This window comes from Pleurodeles waltl, chromosome 6 (genome assembly GCF_031143425.1).
Source record: "Pleurodeles waltl isolate 20211129_DDA chromosome 6, aPleWal1.hap1.20221129, whole genome shotgun sequence".
In the NCBI taxonomy this organism is placed as follows: Eukaryota; Metazoa; Chordata; class Amphibia; order Caudata; family Salamandridae; genus Pleurodeles; species Pleurodeles waltl.
The window spans coordinates 818192274-818210586 of record NC_090445.1 but is presented as its reverse complement, the minus strand read 5'-3'; the positions used below and the strand labels follow the sequence as shown (position 1 = coordinate 818210586).

At 46.8% G+C, this 18313-nt stretch overlaps 1 protein-coding gene across 3 annotated transcripts in view; it reads left to right on the top strand.

Annotated features, from left to right (window-relative positions):
- Window positions 1-303: 303 nt before the first annotated feature.
- Window positions 304-18313, top strand: part of LOC138300274 (glutathione S-transferase omega-1-like) — a 62639-nt gene continuing 44629 nt past the window's right edge. Inside the window, exons 1-2 of one of the 3 annotated variants that reach the window (XM_069239441.1) lie at window positions 304-355; window positions 548-630. In XM_069239441.1, coding sequence (XP_069095542.1) covers window positions 606-630 — 25 coding nt within the window. In that variant the 5' untranslated portion in view covers window positions 304-355; window positions 548-605. Of the gene's footprint in view, window positions 463-547; window positions 631-18313 lie in introns of all 3 variants that reach the window. The other 2 variants (XM_069239440.1, XM_069239442.1) reach the window with 2 other exon arrangements.

Sequence of the window (18313 nt, the reverse complement as noted above, 5' to 3'; positions counted from 1 at the left end):
TGTCTTTCATTTTCTCTCACGTTTTTCCGCCATTTCTATTCCTTTCTTCCTTGTCACATCTCTCGCGTTCACCCCCTCTCTCTGAACTCTACTGCTTTCTCTTCTGCTTTGCCAGTTCTCTTTCTTGTCTGTCAATACTGTTTCTTTCGCCTACCCTTCTCCCCTTCCAGCTTGTTTATAGTTCTCTTATCTCCCTTTTCTCCTGCTCCGGTTTCTCCCTGGCTCCCTTGAGTCGTGTATTTCTTGTCCTCTGTCAGATGTCTGTATCTCCACCCCCTCTGTCCGTTGCGTGGAGTTGCTTTATCGCACTTTATGAAAGGAGAGGCGTGTCTTCGCTCTTCTACTAAGGAGGCGGGTATGTGCAAAAAAACTGTGTCAAGAAAAGCTCGTTGCTCAAACGTATTCCTTCCTTCTTTTTGTAGGGTTGCTTGGCCCAGGGGACGCCCGGGTACGAAAGTGTAGGCACGTATGCAGACCTTCCACGTGAGAAGCAAAGTCACCTCTCAGTCCGCCGGGGAAAGCTCACGCTGTGCGTCTTGTTTTTCAGGATTCGAGGACGCTGTGCAATATTCGCAAAGAAAGTACTGTGGGAGTCGCAACTGGCCATGTCGGAGAAGAGCTTAAGGAAAGGTAAAATATGTAGTTGCCATCGAGGTCGAAGTGGGCAGGAGCTAAGGGAACGACAAAATCCTTTTTTTTTTTTTTTTTTTTTTTTATTATTACAAAAACATTTCTTGTTTTTGTTAAAAGACAACTGCCCCAGGACAGACACTTATAACAAATATTTGCACTAGGTAGGTTTGTTACATATTGCTATTCTGTGGCCCTCTGGTGGCATCTCCAGTGATCGCATTTACCTACAGTGGTTTCATAACGTTAGCAAAGTGCACGTGTCACTGATTGGTTTAACTTGCGTTTTTGTTATAAGATGTGTTATTTTGGATGCAAATTCCTGGAGTGAAAGACCGTCAAAATAGTAACAGAATCTTTTTTAGTGTTCAGCCACACGTTGACTCGGTCTGCCTATGACTCGGTCTCCCTATGCTCGCCGACCACGCTTCCATTGAACTCAGGAGCAATGTTTCCATACTTTTTTTTAATGGACTTCGACTGCTGGTGTAGACTGGCTAAACACTGGGGGCAGGTCGTACTATCCAACATCGGGACATACATACGTGACACTCTTGTTGGTGTAAAAGGTCATTTATTAGAACAGGATTTAAAACACAACAATATTTCAAAACATTAACTGTTTATCTTTTAAAGCAAACTTTAACTTTTTAGAACTCCCTCTCCTTCATTTTCTCCACAAATGTCTCCCTTCAATTTTCCTGCCGTATATGCTCCCCTATTCCGCCCATGCCTTCCTTGCCTGTAGCCTACCCCTCCCTGCTCGGATGCTTCACCTCCTTGTTTTCCCCCTGGAAGGGTGGACAAACCCGCACCTGGCTCTCCACCCTCCCCCATCTCCTGCTACCTCTTCACAACTCACCTGTCCTAAATGACTGTTGACCCCAAACCTACCTGACCTATCTAACCTACCTGAATAAACCTTTCCTCCCCCTGTCTTCCTAAGCTGGGTGGGTGGGTGGTCCTAAAATAAAATCCTTCCCTCTCCTAAGTCGGCGCGCAAAGAGGCCCGACCCCACCCTCCACCCCCCTTATAAACTACTCTAACCCCCACCCCCACTTATCCCTAACCAATCAGGCGCCTAGTGCGCCACTTCCCCTGTCCCGAATCCCCCCGCGGAGAGACTAGACTGTGTCTCTCTCTCCGCGGGTCCCTTCATCGGGACATACATACGTGACACTCTTGTTGGTGTAAAAGGTCATTTATTAGAACAGGATTTAAAACACAACAATATTTCAAAACATTAACTGTATATCTTTTAAAGCAAACTTTAACTTTTTAGAACTCCCTCTCCTTCATTTTCTCCACAAATGTCTCCCTTCAATTTTCCTGCCGTATATGCTCCCCTATTCCGCCCATGCCTTCCTTGCCTGTAGCCTACCCCTCCCTGCTCGGATGCTTCACCTCCTTGTTTTCCCCCTGGAAGGGTGGACAAACCCGCACCTGGCTCTCCACCCTCCCCCATCTCCTGCCACCCAGGGAAACCCGTGAGGCGTTTCGCTGCCCCACCCCTTTCATTTTCGGGTACACAAGTTCGTACCCCATATGCTTTCCAGCATTAATCTTAGTTCTGTGATATAGAACGCGTTACCTATCTGTGACAGATGCACCCCGTCATCGCGGAATAAGGCTTGCTCCTGCTCTTTTATGTCCCCATGTCTTAAAACCTTGATCCCTTGAGCCCAACAAAACACTCTCATGGCTCTGTTCAATTTCTTTCTAGCCCGCTCAATGGCTCCATGGTTGATCGCCCCTCTCCATGCCCTTCTTGGCACAAATTCTGTCCAAACCAAACTTGTCCCGCATAGCTTCCGTTTCAGGAGCTCCAGATCCCTCTGCATCAATTGTATCAGAGTGAGTCCCGATAGCTTCACTAAGTCATTCTCTCCCAAGTGAATCAATAAGAGATCTGGGCATCCCCATTGCGGCAAGTTACCCGTGATAAAAGGGAGCAGGCTCCCCCACCTCATACCACTCTTGCCCCACCAACGCACTTCATGGCTTCTGCTGGGCAGTCCCAACGATCTGCCGTAAATTTGCTTCTCCGCAAATTTCGCCGCCCAATGGACGAACGAATGGCCGACCAACCACGTCGTCATCTTTTCCTTCTCTGGCCCGGCCACACAGCCTGCAAAGAAAAAACATTGTAACCTCTGCCTTGGAAACTCACTGTCCCTCACCCACCCCCGATTGTTCTGCCTTTATCACGGCCTGACATAACGCTCACAGCATCTAGACTTCCATCTCCCTATGGATTTGATCTTAGCCCAGTCCCAACCTATATGTGCTGCCTCTGTTGCTGCGCCAATTCTGAATGAGTGTGTTCCATAATCTCCTGCGCGCCGCCCTATCCTTATAAGAGTCATCCTCATCACTTGTAGCAACTGGTAACTAGTTAACTTTTTCCCTGACTCATGCATAAAAACCCCTGATTCTCCTGCTCCTGGCCACCTCGCCTTGAAACTGACCCATTCCTTTACCGGGCAAGCCTCTTCCACGCCCCCTTTCTCTAGCCATATCCACTTTCCCTTACCCAGCTGATCCGTTTTGGACCGTCTTAGCCATATTCCCAACCTTTCTTTGTGTATACACACCTCTTTTCTCCTTACTCCAACATCCTTACCCACTCCCAACAACTCCGATACTCTGAACGCCCCAAAAAACATCCACAACATGCATAAACGAAATAAACCCACCTCGTCTTGATCCCTACAACAACTTGGTAACACCTGTATCATCTCAACTAACATTTCGAAAGTGATGGGCTCTCTTGCTGGTCTGTCCCCACTCGTTCTGACCCTGCTCCAACCTTTCAGCATTTTACCCAATAAATCACTATGTGCTGGATCATAACCGAAAAACAGTTTCCCGTAAAAAGACACTCCAGCCAGCTTTCCGCCAATTGTTGCCGGAGATAAACCCTCCCTGATCAGAAACAACACAAAACGTCTGGTCCGTGCCTCCAATACCGACAAGCTTTGCTCCCAAAAGTTGCCCACAAACTGTTCAAAAGATTGAAACTCCAACCATGCCAGTCTGTAATTACGCCGCGTGGATACCGCTAACGACATCTCCACCAGCCCTGTGATCGTCATGCCCCCCAATCCCAGATGTCTGCCGGGACCACAGTCTTGTTCTGCTCTGCTCCTGGGGCCAATTCGCGGAAACGCTGCCACTGTGAACGAGATAGGGAGTCTGCAATCTCGTTGTAAATCCCTGGTATATGTGTAGCTTTAAATATGACATTCAAGGATAAGCATAGAAGCATAAACTGCCGCAACAAGCGCAAAACTCTGATGTCCTTAGCTCTCTGTCTATTCACCAACTCTACCACCGCCATGTTGTCTATTTGAAAAATCACTGTCCTGTTGGCTAATTCCTGTCCCCACACTGCTAGTGCCACTAAAAGGGGAAAAAACTCCAAGAACGCTATGCTTCTCCCTTGCTGTCTCCAGGATGTTGGCCAGGATTCCGCACACCACCTCCCATCCCAGTATAAACCAAACCCTGACGCTCCTGCCGCGTCCGAGAAAATTTGTACTTGCCATATTGTGTCTGACTCTCCAAAAGACATCGGTACTCCGTTGAACTTTGTCAGAAAAATCTCCCATATTCTAATGTCTTCTCGTAATGCCAATGACACTCGTATCCTGTGGTGCGGAAGTACGGCACCTGACATGGAAAGTCCTAAACGCCTGCAAAAGGTCCTACCTACCCTAACTACCCTACAAGCAAAATTGAGGTAACCTAAAAGCTTTTGAGCTGTTCGCAACTCCATCCTGCGCAGAGTGCGCACCATTGCCAAGAACTCCAGTATCTCCCTCACTTTCGCCGCTGGCAACCTGGCGACCAGCATCCTTGTGTCTAGTTCGATGCCTAAGAATGTTAAGATCCGCGCGGGGCCCTCTGTTTTTTCTGGGGCCAGGGGCACTCCTGCCTGCTGTGCGAGCTTCTGAAACGTGTCCAGTGCCCGCCCACAGGCCCCCGTTGCCGCCGTTCCTACGAATAAAAAGTCGTCCAAGTAATGTGTCACCCATCTATGCCCGCTTGTCTTCACAAAAACCCACTGCAAAAAGGTGCTGAATGTCTCAAATAGGGCGCATGATATCGAGCAACCCATGGGCAGAACTCTATCCACATAGATGTTGCCCTCTAACTGCATGCCCAAGAGGTCGAAATCTGTTGGATGGATAGGAAGCAATCTAAAAGCTGATTGAATATCACATTTCGCCATTTCCGCCATCCTACCGCACCTTAAAACCAGCCTTATCGCATCATCTACTGACGCGTAAACTACTTTAGAGTCCTCTTGGGCAATAAAATCATTTACTGACGTCCCTTCCGGCCATGACAGGTGGTGAATCAAACGAAATTCTCCCTGCGCTTTCTTGGGCACTACTCCCAATGGTGATATCATCAGCGCATCACTTGGCCACTCGTAAAATGGACCTGCTATTCTGCCTAAAGCTACCTCCTTTGTTATTTTATCGCGCACAATCTGCGGGTGCTCCTTGGCTGACCGCAAATTGTCAGCCCATCTCCTTTGTCGTGGGCCTTGGTAGCCTAATCTAAAACCTTCTCTAAAGCCCCATTCCAAAAGCCGTGCCTTATCCCTATCCGGGTATAAGCGCAACCATGGCCGCAGAAATTCCAGTTTAACTGGTGTAGGCCCCTTTTGGCGCAGGCACGCCATGAGCCCCTCTCCCCCTAGAGGCCCTCCACTGTTCCGCAGGGCTGGATAATGAGAAACATTGTGTGACTGGATGACGGCCCCCGCACTTGGAGCAGTCATGCTTGAACCTACATTGCGCTCTGGAACAAAAACCTTTGTTAAAGTTCCAGCAAGCTCCCGTGTTTGCCCCCGCTGTTTTAGTTGCAGTGCCCGCCCCTCCATGGGCGGGGCGCGCTTGAAAGGGCCTGTAGGTCACCGGCAGTCCGCTCGCCGTATGAGTGGACGCCGCTGTCTGTGCTGATGCCATCCATTGCATCCACAGTTCTGAGTCTACGTCGCCCCATGGTTTTTCTGGGTTAACACTTACCCTGGCCCTGAATTCTTCATCGTAACTTAACCACGCGAAACCCCCAAAATGCATTTGAGCCTTTCTAATTATATCCATGTATTTAAAAAGGGCGATAGCCCTGTCTGGGTATTTTTCGCAGTATATGCTTGCGAATATCAAAAAGGCCGACGTCCAGTTATCCATTGTTATGGGTACCCTGGGCCTGCGTGCCAACTCCCATTCTTCCTCCTTAGACCCTTCCTTCGCCTGTATGTCTCTATGTAATAGTTTAAACACATCCACGTATTCGTGTTTCCATATCTTACTCTTTGTCTTCTCGGCCACATGTGAACCCAGCGGCATGGCCAAACCCATGTACGGCAGCCTTTTCTTGTGACTTCCCCCCTCCTTGTCCTCTACCACCTTGTCCCCTTTATCCCCCTTTCCTGCTGTTGCCGTATCTATCGAGGCGGTACCCTCTTTCTCTTTGTTCTCGCACACCTTTTGCGTAATGTTATTGCCTGTTATCTCCAGCACCGACCCTTCGCCTACTCCGATGGACCTACTGGTGGTAGCCTCCCGTATTGTCCCCCCCCCCCCTCACCCCACACTGACCACCATTTCTTACCTCCAGCGGTGTCCCCCAGGTTCCTTGGTACTCCTTTCCAGCTCCTGCCACGCTGCATGCTTTGTCTACTCCCCGTGGGGCCTTCCAAAGGTGCTGTAACCTGTAACACAGAGCACGAAGAAGAGGTTGCGCCGCTCTTGCGCCCTCGTCCCCCACCCTTTCTCACAGCGCTCACCTCCCAATCGCGTACTTCGCCATCCTCCCATTCGTCCCCTTCCTCCTCATAATCCACTTCCAAGACATCATCTCCTTCCCACTGGCCCTTGTGTTGGCCCACATCTCTCACATTGGTTGATGTACCCTCGTTGGCATCCCTGCCCGCATAAGGCAGGTCCATGTGACGGCGTCCTTGGTCCCTCGGTGTGGAGAGGGCCGCCATAGACCCCTCCAGTGCTTCGTGCCAACGTGTTTGGGCCGTCTTGCGCCCAGTCGGCGTGCACCGCCTCTTGCCAACCTCTGTTGTTGACATTGTCGCCCTGTTGTCCCCATGACCGTCTGCGTCACTGGGTCTCCCTGCGCCGACTAACCCCTCGGCCGCTCTAGCCTCTTGTCCCTGCTCTCCTCTTACCCGTGGTACCCATACCCAGGATCCGTTCTCTTGACCTGCCTGTTGTGTCCCTGGTTGCCCTCTGGCCTCTCTGATTGTAGGCGTTGCTTCGCTGTGTGTGCTCGCCTCTTCCCTATCTTTGCACAGCTGTGCCCACCTGGCCTCCGTCTCTAATACCACCCTGCGCTGTTCCTTGATTCTAGCCTCCAAATCCCATGTATCTGCCTGTTCCCAGTTCCCCTGTGTGTGCGAAACCTGGCTCGTCCCAGCCCTAGTTTCTTGCGGTGCCTTGACTTTCCCCCCCCCTGGCCTGGCGGGGCGCCGTCTTGGCCCTCCCTGTCCCCCCCCTGTTCTTCCCGACGTACTTGCCTCTTTTCTTCAGTGGCGACCCCAACCAACTTGGATTGGGTGCCTCCCCTCTGTGATATGACAAATCTAGGGGGGCGCAAACCCCGCTAGTCCCCGGTGCATGTTGCTCTGTTTCCTTGCCTAGTCCTTCCCCCCCGGCCTCCCCCGCCGCCTGGCCGCCCGTGCCGGCGGAGTCGGGACCCGCTTGTGCGCTGTCTGTGCCCCTGCCTTGAGAGGCTTGTGTCTCCTCGCCGAACATCAGAGGGCTCTGAGCCCCGTACCTTAATCGGGCCGCAGTGCCTTGCCCAGGGGGAATGGGCCCCTCATCCTTCTCCCCGTCAGACTCCTGCGACTCGCAGGCCGCTACTGCGGCCGCGACCCGGCCAGATGCCGCCCTGGTGGGGCGTGTCATCCCGACCCAAGCCTGGTCTAAAACCCCTGGCCTGAGCAGATCTGCCCTGCCCGCTTCGCCCAAAACGCGCAGTGCGGCCCTCACCGCCTCAGCGTCGTGACCTGTGGCCATACTGCCGGCCTGCCCTAACAGCCTGTCCGATGCCACACTCGGTCCCCCTTTTGCCTGGCTCTAGGTGCCTGTGTGTCTATCTATATCCGGGGCCTGGGCGTGCACTTAACCTGCTGGCAATGTTTTTTTTTTTTTGTTTTTTTTAATTTTTTTTTTTTTTTTTTACAGGGGGCCCTCACCGCCCCGTGCGGTTCACCGTTGGTCTTTGCGCCCCCCCCGCGGGGAAATGTGCTCGCCGCCCGCCGTAATTGACTCCTAATAAAAAACCCGGCGCTCCCTGTTGTCCGCGATCTGGGGGGCCGGCTTGCTCCTCTGTGCGCGCGTGCTCCGCGCGCTATCATAAATACAAATGCCCGCGGGGCCGGCTCCACGAGCGCAGCGCCGCCCTTATGGGCTTCCCCGGCCTCTCGCTCCACACGCCTTTGCTTGCGTCGCTTGCCCCGGGGCCGCACTCCCTGCCCTCCTCTGCCTGCCTCGCTACCCCTGCCCGCGTCCCGGTGTCCTGACAACCGGGTGGGAACCTTCCCTGAAAAGGAGGCCTAACCTGGCTTCTAAATACTCCTTACCTCACCTTCCTAAAATAAAATCCTTCCCTCTCCTAAGTCGGCGCGCAAAGAGGCCCGACCCCACCCTCCACCCCCCTTATAAACTACTCTAACCCCCACCCCCACTTATCCCTAACCAATCAGGCGCCTAGTGCGCCACTTCCCCTGTCCCGAATCCCCCCGCGGAGAGACTAGACTGTGTCTCTCTCTCCGCGGGTCCCTTCATAATTCGCAATGTGAGCTTAATGAACACGAGCTGACATAAATTGCACTGAAAATGCTCAAGTTTGCAAAATGGGTATACTACGTTAGTTGTTTCCAGGGAAACGCGTGTGGTAATTATGGAAGCACGGTACTTGCCTCGTTAATTTTTAATTCGACGGGGTTTAGTGGCCGTAGGTTGCCTAAATCTCCCTCGTTCGATCTCTAAAAACGAGTCAACCAAAATACATATTTACATTTCATAGTGGCCGAAGCGTTTTACTTTTACCCCGAAGTTTGCAACTGATATTTCTTAGTCATCCTATTTGTCAAGACAAACTGTGTGTAACTTGAGCTGTAAGAAGTCGAAGCCTTGGCTCTTATTCAGCTTCTCCCCTATCACCAGGGAAGAGTACGTATTTATGATTTGCACAACCATATTCTGTACACTTTTTTTGCACTTTTGTTGTGGCATATCTGTGTGTGAGTCATGTAAGTCCTTCGACTGTCACGTGGCCTCTTTGTTCATGCAACATTTGTAACAGTTTGAGGCTTGTTTATGGCGAGGGTTTTAAGTTGTGGTCAGGGTAGAGTGACCCCTAAACCGGGTCATCTTGTTTCAATCGGAATTTGTCACTGGAGGGTGGCATCAGAAAATTGTTGTTCTCCTGGAAAGTTAAGTACAGATAGGACCCTTCTGTTGAACTTACCATGTTACTTCAGTTCAACAAGGACACAGTGCTAGAGTCTTGCATTTTTGTTTAAAAGTCGAATGCTTCCTGGGAGTTGCAGTTCATTTCAGTTAATCAAATTGATTTCATGCTCGGGAAAGCACCGGGGCGAGAATGTGTCCTTACTGCAGCGTTGCCGATTTAGGAACTAGGAAACCCGGTTCGAGTCTTGGCGTTTTCTTGTAATCCTGGGTAATTCACTTAATAGCCCGTGCCCCCCAAAAAAATAAGGATTACTTTGTGTAACGTAATTAGTGTTTATGCAAAGGACTCCTATACCATCGTCCGATATCAAACTACAAAAAAGTTAGCCCAGGGCTGGAGCTCTGTGACATCGAATCGTAACCTTACACCAGTGTATATTTCGATGCATTTAAAGTGCTTTTCCTTATGACATTTCTGAAATGTAGGGTCAGTTTAGATATGCAAGGGAGACATTTGATCAGCATGGGCAGCCCTTTAAGTGGGCCAGGACGTTACTGAAATCTAACACTGAACCCGGTACTTCCCTAAAGGAGGTTATTGTCTGGCTGTTATGTTTATGTCGTTTTTTTGTGCAGAATATTACTCTTGTACACTGAATACTTCGAACTGAATCACATCCATGTATTTATAATGGACCACGATTGAGAATTCTGGAGTTGAGGCAGGAGGCAGTGCAAACGCCTCACAGTGGTTGATAAGCATCCCCCCAGTTTTCAGCTATAATTCCTAACCTCTCATCTTCTGTTACCATAATGTTAGCCAAGTAGGCGCACCATTGAAGCGTGCCCAGGACTGAGCAGCGAGTGCTGCATAAGACTTCAAGAGGCTGTATTTTCTTGATCCTATGTCTAAGCCATGCAGCACCGCAGGGCCACTAGTTGTGGGAACAGCACCATTAGGTACCCTACTGGCGTTTGGCGTTCCTTTCATAACACTGCTGCTAGAGTCCACCACAAAAGCTGGGAGGGCTAGCCACAAAGTTCTGGAACCGCTTATGCCATTGAAGCCATGTGGAGGTTGAAAAGATGCGGGGACAAGACTGCAGCCTGTGGCACTCTGCAGGTAATAGGTTTTGATTCGGATAGACAAGAGTTTGATTGCCCTTTAAGAGCCTTGCCCATCAGAAAACTCTGCGGCCTTCCTAATGCCACTATTTCACCTCCACCTACTCAAGCCACCTCAAAAAGATGGACTGGTCATCAGTGTTGAAGGCAGCTGATAGATCAAGTAACACCAAGGCTTCGGCAATATCTTGGTTGGTGCAGTGTTGCAAATTCTAGTGCTCAAGTATTTCTGCAGGTTGTGCCTGATGGGCGAACCTATCTGTAGGTCTCTATTTTTGTTGCATCCAATGTGGATTGTTTTAACAGCGGAATAATGCAGACTGATTTTTAACTATCAGGTACTGCACTGTGCATTATCGAGTTATTGATGATCGTCTTAAACAGAGATGGACTAGCTAAAATCTGATTAAAAAAATGCTGTCAGCGGGCTGCACTGGAACCAGTAGCCCTTCTATGTTTGTAAGAATTCATTCCAGTCAGCTGCTGATAAAGTTGTACATCTATATTGACTTTTTTCCCTATATACAATGCATCGTAATTGCTGCTTCAAGGTGTGGGGTATAGACAGTAAGTGACAGAAACAAAGCTGTCTTTTTCATGAATGATGGGGCCAACTATTTGTATTCCCTATGTGATGTTTTCCTCTATATATTAAGATCCTCCACCTTGCTTTGTTATAATCAAATATTATTTTGTCGTTTTTTTTTGGTATTTCACAAGTACTTAATGATTGCAGGGAAACCATAAAGGAAATAAAACAAAATTTGGCCGGACTGCTAAAGAAATTAGTTGTAAGGCAGCTAATGCCTCCTTATTTGAACTTTCTCTTGCTTTTAAATATTATGAGAATGATCCCCAATGGTCCAGGACAGTGTCACTGGTGGTAATCCCATGAAAATGCTCACTTCAAAGGAAAATTGCAGAATAGAGAAATTAAAAGAAGGCTGACTAAATCTGTTTTGCATGACTTAACGGAAAACTGTATACTATTTCTGAGAAACCATTACACCAAAGCTGTTTTAATACAAGCATTTAAAGTCAACTGTATTTACCATTTGGTGGAAGCCAGTTCATATAATGTCTTTTTTGGAATTACCTTTTAGATCTGTTTTTTAAGGGCTAACTGTCAATTATCTCTTTCTCTCTGTAGTTTCAACAAGGCTTCCAAGATCCCTTTCCCATTCACACCCAACCCTACCCATATCCTGTCACTCACTGACATTTCATTCTTTGTATGCTAGCTTGGTTTATCCTATGGAAATCGTAATATTTTGGATGGGATATCCATCACGCTTGCAACAAAGTAACCTATCTGTCAATCTCTAAATCAGGCCCTTAGTGACTATGCGCTGAGGATGGCGAGTCAGTGTTAACAAATTCAAATGTCTGCATATAACTTTCTTAAAACTATTAGTGAAAATGAACAAAAAAACGAGGTTCGATTGCTACCATATACGAACTGCCTTGCTACTTCAATAAGCCACTCAGTCTTATCCATTGTCCAAATTAAACTGCTTGACATCAAACTGAAGCTGGAACACTGCATTATGTGATTTAAAATCTGCGAAGCACATTTTCCATCTTTTGTCCCCGACAAGCAGGCTCCTCTCATGCACTGATACTCTGACTCCCCCCACCCCACATTACATCTTACTCATCACACATACTCCTGATGAGTTACCATTTGATAACAGACATTATCGAAAATTGGTGTGTAGGTGAATGTTTACTTCTCATGTTAAGCTTACACATATAAAAAACATTAAGTAATGTTCCCAGATCCAGTCCCTGTCACTCAGCACTTAAAGAGTGTCCATTGGTCATGGAAGTTTTTATTCTCTTGATGAATTTACAGAAAGCTCTAATCAGGATACGCCTTGTCAGGACCTCTGCTTCTCCGATAGTCGTTACTTTCTATTCCAGACTTCCCAAACAGATCTCCAATGACCCTCTTGCCTGTAAATAAGTATGGGTATAATCCAGATAAGCCTTATCAGATCCTTTGCTTCTTGAGAACTGTCTGGAAAGGCTGTTTATGAGGAGGGTCCCTACCTTGGCTTTGTTCCCTAGTCTACACCTGAATTGTATTTATTTTATGTTGTATCTTCTCCTGCTATACCACCTAGGTCTTTGATAGGTTTTTTGTTTGATTGGTGGGAGATTTCCTGACCCCGCGTCCTTTGAAATCAAGCTCCGCATGCACCAACACATGCATAATTTGACAATGATATGGTGGCTCGTGTCGCCATTCTGAAAGATCCTTATCTGTAATCCTTGTCAAGGCAGTTTGGTAAGATCCTTTCCTACCCACATATATCACTGTCTCCACCACAAGGGTGGCACACTGTCTGACTTCTTGAGACTGGTGTAAGGTTACCCTTTGGCCTTGCTCTTGCACCCTCCCAAATCCACTGTTGTCCTACAGCAGGAAAGATGGCAGTGTTCTGGTCAGCTCCACTTTAATTTGTGCCTACAGGAATGTGCTAGTGCCATATCCGGCTCTGTGACAGTATCATAATAACACCTGGAATGACAGACAAGACTTCCAAAACTATTTTTACAAAGCAACACAAATACACAGGACCTTTTAGGATGATGGCCTTTAGTCACAAAAATTGGTATCCTCCAAAAATATAAATCCAAGACATTACTGCATGTTTTTGCATCTTTTCTGTTTCTTTTTTCTATTGTGTCTCCATCAGTATATAGGGGTTTTCCCAGTTTTGATATTACTGCTAAGACTTTTTCAAGGATTCCAATCAACATGGGATAACCAATACCTTTCTGTTGGCTCCGACTTGCAAGTTATTTTCGTTCAGAATATACTGGGCTCTGCAAGAAGGTGTAAATCAGTGCTTCACTTGTTGATCTAGTCTCTTTGCCACCCCACTTTCTCCTCTTATACTAATGTTTTTATTTCACTTCCCCATTTGCAAAACTGTCCTCTTGCCTTCAACAAAGAATGTGGAAATCAACACGTCTGTTCGTCCTGTTTCTTCTCCTAGGTGAACATTAGGTAGCGGTTTAAATAGGCCACTGTAGGGTATAGTTCCTCCCCTCAATGACCACAGAGCATAGCGTTCTGTTTCCGCCTTGATCTCATTTCTCGAGTGCTCATTCATGCCTAGTCCTGAATATTTTGTCTTGCCTCACCTCCTTTAAAAAGTGCTCTCTCCCATCTTTGTCTCTTGGAAATTTGGTGGGGAAAATATGGCAACTCCTGGTCTGAACCTCCTGTATTACTGCAATGCTTCTCACAGGAAGTTTCATGTGAGGAGTTACAACTTGTATCTTGCGGTTTTAACACAGTTTCCAGTTCCCTGTCTGATCTATTACCACCACCATCCCTGCCATGGCAGCTGACACAGGCCTTCACTTTTACCAACTCTGCATTCTTCAGCATCTTCTTAGTGGTAGTTTGTTCTTTGATGGCAGAAAGCCTTCACTTGATTGTGATTTTGTCTGAACAAATCATCTCTTCCTTGGTGCAGCCATGCCTTCTCTGCTATCTTGTTTATTTTCAATGTGCTGGCTTGGAGTGAAGCTATGGGCTAAATCCATAACTGTTCTGTCGCGCTGGAATTAACCTGAAAAAAATCATGAACTGACCTCAAAGTATTCAGCAATAGTCAACCCATATCACTTGTGCCCCTCCCCATCAATATTTTGTAAAAGTCAATCATAGATCTCGTTTCCTTGGCTCTCACAGTATTCTTGATCCTCGCCAAGCTGCCTCTTATTTCATGCACGACTCAGTCCTTCCTTCCTTCCATTCTTTATGGATCAGACTGCTCATAGATCAAATTGACTTTACTGTCTTGGTCCTTCTTAATTAGTCGGGAGTCTTTGACACAGTTTTCAAGACCATCTTGTTGAACCACCTGCATACTGTTGGCATTAGGAACCATGCTTTTGTTTGGATAGTGGATTACCTAAAAAAAAACACCCAGTCCATCCTAATGTATCCCATTGCTTCTGCTTTTCAATAAGTTCCAGCAGGAGTACAGCAGAGCTCCTTTTTGAGCCCCGCCCTTAATATTCACATAGTACCATTTGCCTTCCTCATTCATTCTTTTGGGCTCCTATTCATATAACTGGATGACAAACAGATACTGTTCCTCATTGATGTCACTTCAGGCATTGCCAGTTTGTGCCGTTTTCGTTTTGCAGTCAACACTTAGATGACTCAAAAATTTCTCAAGTTCAGTTCAGATAAAACAGAAATCTTGATCCTAGGAAAATATGCAGTTGCAGAGGTCCCATCTGCCTGGTAGCTGCCGAACCTGCCCCCAGTCCTGCCAAATAATTTCAGAACCCTTTGCTTTGATTAACCTTCTCTCCCACATTCCCAGGTAAACACAATATCATGCTTTTTCACTTTCTTTGTCTATAGACATCTTTCCTTAATACCAGCACCCTCTTACCAACTAGTTGTACAGTTAGTTATTTTCTCCAGTTTTAAGTACTGCAATTCCCTCTATTTCGGTTTGTCGATACTCCATTCATCTAACCTACATTCAACATGCGACTGCCAGACTAATTTTTAATCTCCCTAAATGTATGCATGTCTCTCAACATCTGTCAGGTTACACTGCTACCCGTTCTTGCTTAAATTCTGTTCAAGTCCATGTGTATTGTGCAAAGAGCTCTCCAAGTCCTGCCCCATTTTCTGTCAAGAAAAAAATGATCCCTTAATACCCACACTGTAAATTGTGCTCTTTTCCTTCTCTGAAACTTCTCTCTGTGTCCAAAGTCCACTGCTCTCAGATAGGATGCAGATTTGTCTCCTTTCAGACAGCTAAAATCTGGCCTCTGCCTCTCTCCTTTTGACATACTGAAAATCTCCTCTTATTCAGGAAATCCTAAAAACATGTTTTCTCGCTTCCTCAAATGCACCTATGCTTATTTTCGCCAGCGTATAAACAGTGTCAGGTTACCCTGCTGGGTTACATTCATCTTCATCAATTCAGGACACCACCTTACCAGTCACCTTATTGTATCCAAATGTATCAACTAGTCAGCACCTTCTAAAAAAAAAAAAAAAAAACTCATGACAATCCTGGAGGACCTAGCCAAACTCAGAACCCCGTTGGATACAGAAATTTGCAAAACAATCCATCAGTAAATTGAAGTGACTTTACCCTTATTACCTCTAATATATGAAAGAAACACAAAATCGGTTTTCTTCAGACCCCACTCACCATCACTCCAATGTCCTCTCCCACCAATGATTATAAATCATAATCGCTTTTATGAGCTGAAATGTATCCTGGAGTCCATTGATAGGAACAATTATTTTCTCATTCCCAATTACATAAAGATTTCAACCCACAGATTCCACTCTCCCCAATTTCACTCCTCCGTGAGAGCATCCAACTGAGTGCATCACCCCTCTTGAGGGGCTTGCAGCAATATGATCACATGACTCCACCATTTTGGAACCCCACTGGCTCCCCTTCCTAGCTAGCACTAATTCAAAACCTAACTGCATCATCTACGAAGCGTGTGGCAAAGGAACATTTTGACTTCAGATTCTCTTTGAACTTTGAATGGTCCTTGACACCTTTGACCCTTAGACCCTTCTTAAAATCCTAAGTGACAAAAGGGATTAGAAGGGACAATGCTAATTTGTCTTCGTTTCTGTCAGTCAGATCACCAGTACATTGAAACTGGCAGATCGTAGTCTTATTCTTTCAAAACTGAATTTCGAATCGCTTGAAACCTATTTCACATCCATTTACTTTTCATTCTTTACATAGAACTGTTAGGTGAGGTGTTAAACTAGGGATTCTTATGGGAAAAGTAACGTCTTTAAGTTAGACGGACTTCTCTATGTTTTTAGCCCCCCCCCCCACCACCACCTTGATCTTATAGTCAAGGAGCTGCCCAAAATTATGCTATGGTCTGCTTTCACTTGGTTAAAAAAAAAAAAAAAAACTTTTGGCTAGAGTGAAGCTTTTCCCAAAAAAGAAGCACCACATTAAAGCTGCTCCAATGCACTGTGAAGGAAGTATGGTGTGCATGAATGATTCATCCACAGTAGGCAAGCTGTTTTTATGGCGGGTAGCACGCCACAGTGGAGCCCAAGGTTAGCAGTTAATCTAGTGGTTACTGTTGGTTATTGTGATGTGTCATGTGCCAGTGGGAACAAATTGCATGCATTTCCTCCATTACTTTATGATATATTAATACCAGCTGGGTGTGATCATTAGTGGGGTTTTAGGTGAAAGGTTGGTGAGATAGATAGTCTGTCGGAGATTAGGTAATGTTAGATTGCCGGGATAGGGTTTAAAAGAGGAGAGCTTGTGTTCTATGAAATGAGGCATCAGCCAGGTGCAGAATTTCAATAAGAAGGATTGAATCAGGCAAGTATGAGACTAAGAGGAGGCTATACTCAGAAATAGAATCTATGCAGGGGACAGAAGGTAAGAAGAAGTTCACTAAAGAAAGTATGTAAAGGTCAATTTTTCATGCAGAGTTTAGAAGTGCAATGGGAGAAAGCTTCCTAATGTAACAAGTAATCAGTATCCGGGGAAGACACCTTAAACACGTGATTCAGAGTGTATACATTATTTAACCATTACATGTCCCAGCCTGTTGCGTACCAAGCCCATGACAGCCCTTTTTCAACATCTGGAGTATCCCAACCTTGGTATTGGTTCTGTACGCTGCAATAGGGGAGTTGAAGCAAGAAATTAAATGGTCTCATACAAAGATGTTCCATCACTATTCTATAAAGTAAAGGTTTTTTACTCAGTCACCAAAAATTCGTTATTTGGTACTACCTAGGAGTGACTTTCCAATGCGCAGTCAGATTTTTACCCTGTTTTGCCACCTAATCCCATGTAATTGTATGTTATGTTTGTATGTATGTTGTGGCTATTGCAGTATTTGCATTGTATGTATAAGCAAAGCAGAGTGAAGGCCTGTTGGTTTCATTTTGGACATCCCGAGGATGTTTCTGTGCACAAGTTTGGGTTTATCTTGTTTCCCCAGAGAGTGGAAGTGTATAAGGATGCAGGAGACCTTGACAATAAAGTGTGGACAAAGGAGACAAGACTGCTATAGAAACTTGATTAGGTCCTCGCTAGGGACTCCACTGTGGTCTGAACCCTTATACCTGCCTCAGCCATCAACCCTTGACAATAATGAAGCATCTCCAGATGACCTGCAGTTCGGATCGGAACTCTCCTATTTCCATGGGGTTGCACGTGATATGGGTAAAGGGCAGTGGCACTTCAAATGATATATCATAAAGTCTAATTTTAAATGGATATAATATTGCATATATCCCATAACTGTACAAGGCCCAAACAATTAAAAAATATATGCTATAAGGAAAATGCATTAAAATATGGAATGTATAGTTTTTTGGCCTCACTATGGCCCTCATTATGAACTTGGCGGTCTTCAGAGAAGACCGCCGAGGTCCCGCCAGACCGAAGACCACCAGTGTTGGTGGTCTTCCACCAACCTCAATATGACTGCTGGCGACCCTCCGCCAGAGAGCTGCCAGCAGCCATACTGGCAGTCGGCGGTGCAGAGGAGATTGCTCCTCCATCACCGGCACATCATCAGAACACAAGTCACCGAATTACGTTTCGCTATTCGGCGTGGCTGTGTTCTGGTGACGGGATGCTGGTGGCAGAGCAGGCCCTATGGAACCCCTTCCTTCCCGGATGACCACAGCATGTAAGGTGATCATCCGACAGGGGAGGGGAGGGGGGTGAGGTGGTGTTATGTGCGTGAATGGGGGTGTGACTGTGAGTGTTTAGAGGGGGTATGTGAGTGCGTGTATGTATGCGGGGGTGTGATGTGTGTCAGGGGATTTATTGTGTATGGGTGTGTGCACGTGTGTGCACGTGTGAGTGGTGTGTGCGTGCATGAGTGGGGGGGTATGTCTGGGGGCCCCATGGAGTTCGGGGGCAGGGGGCCCTATCACCTTTGTGGGGTGATAGGGGGGTCGCGGCTGTTGGGGGAGGACTCTGGGGAGGGGGGCAGGGGAGACCCTTATCAGTGCCAGGGAAGGAATCCCTGGCACTGATAGTGCCTACTGCCATGGTTTTCGTGGCGATACAAAAACCACGAAAACCATGGCGGTATGCAAGGT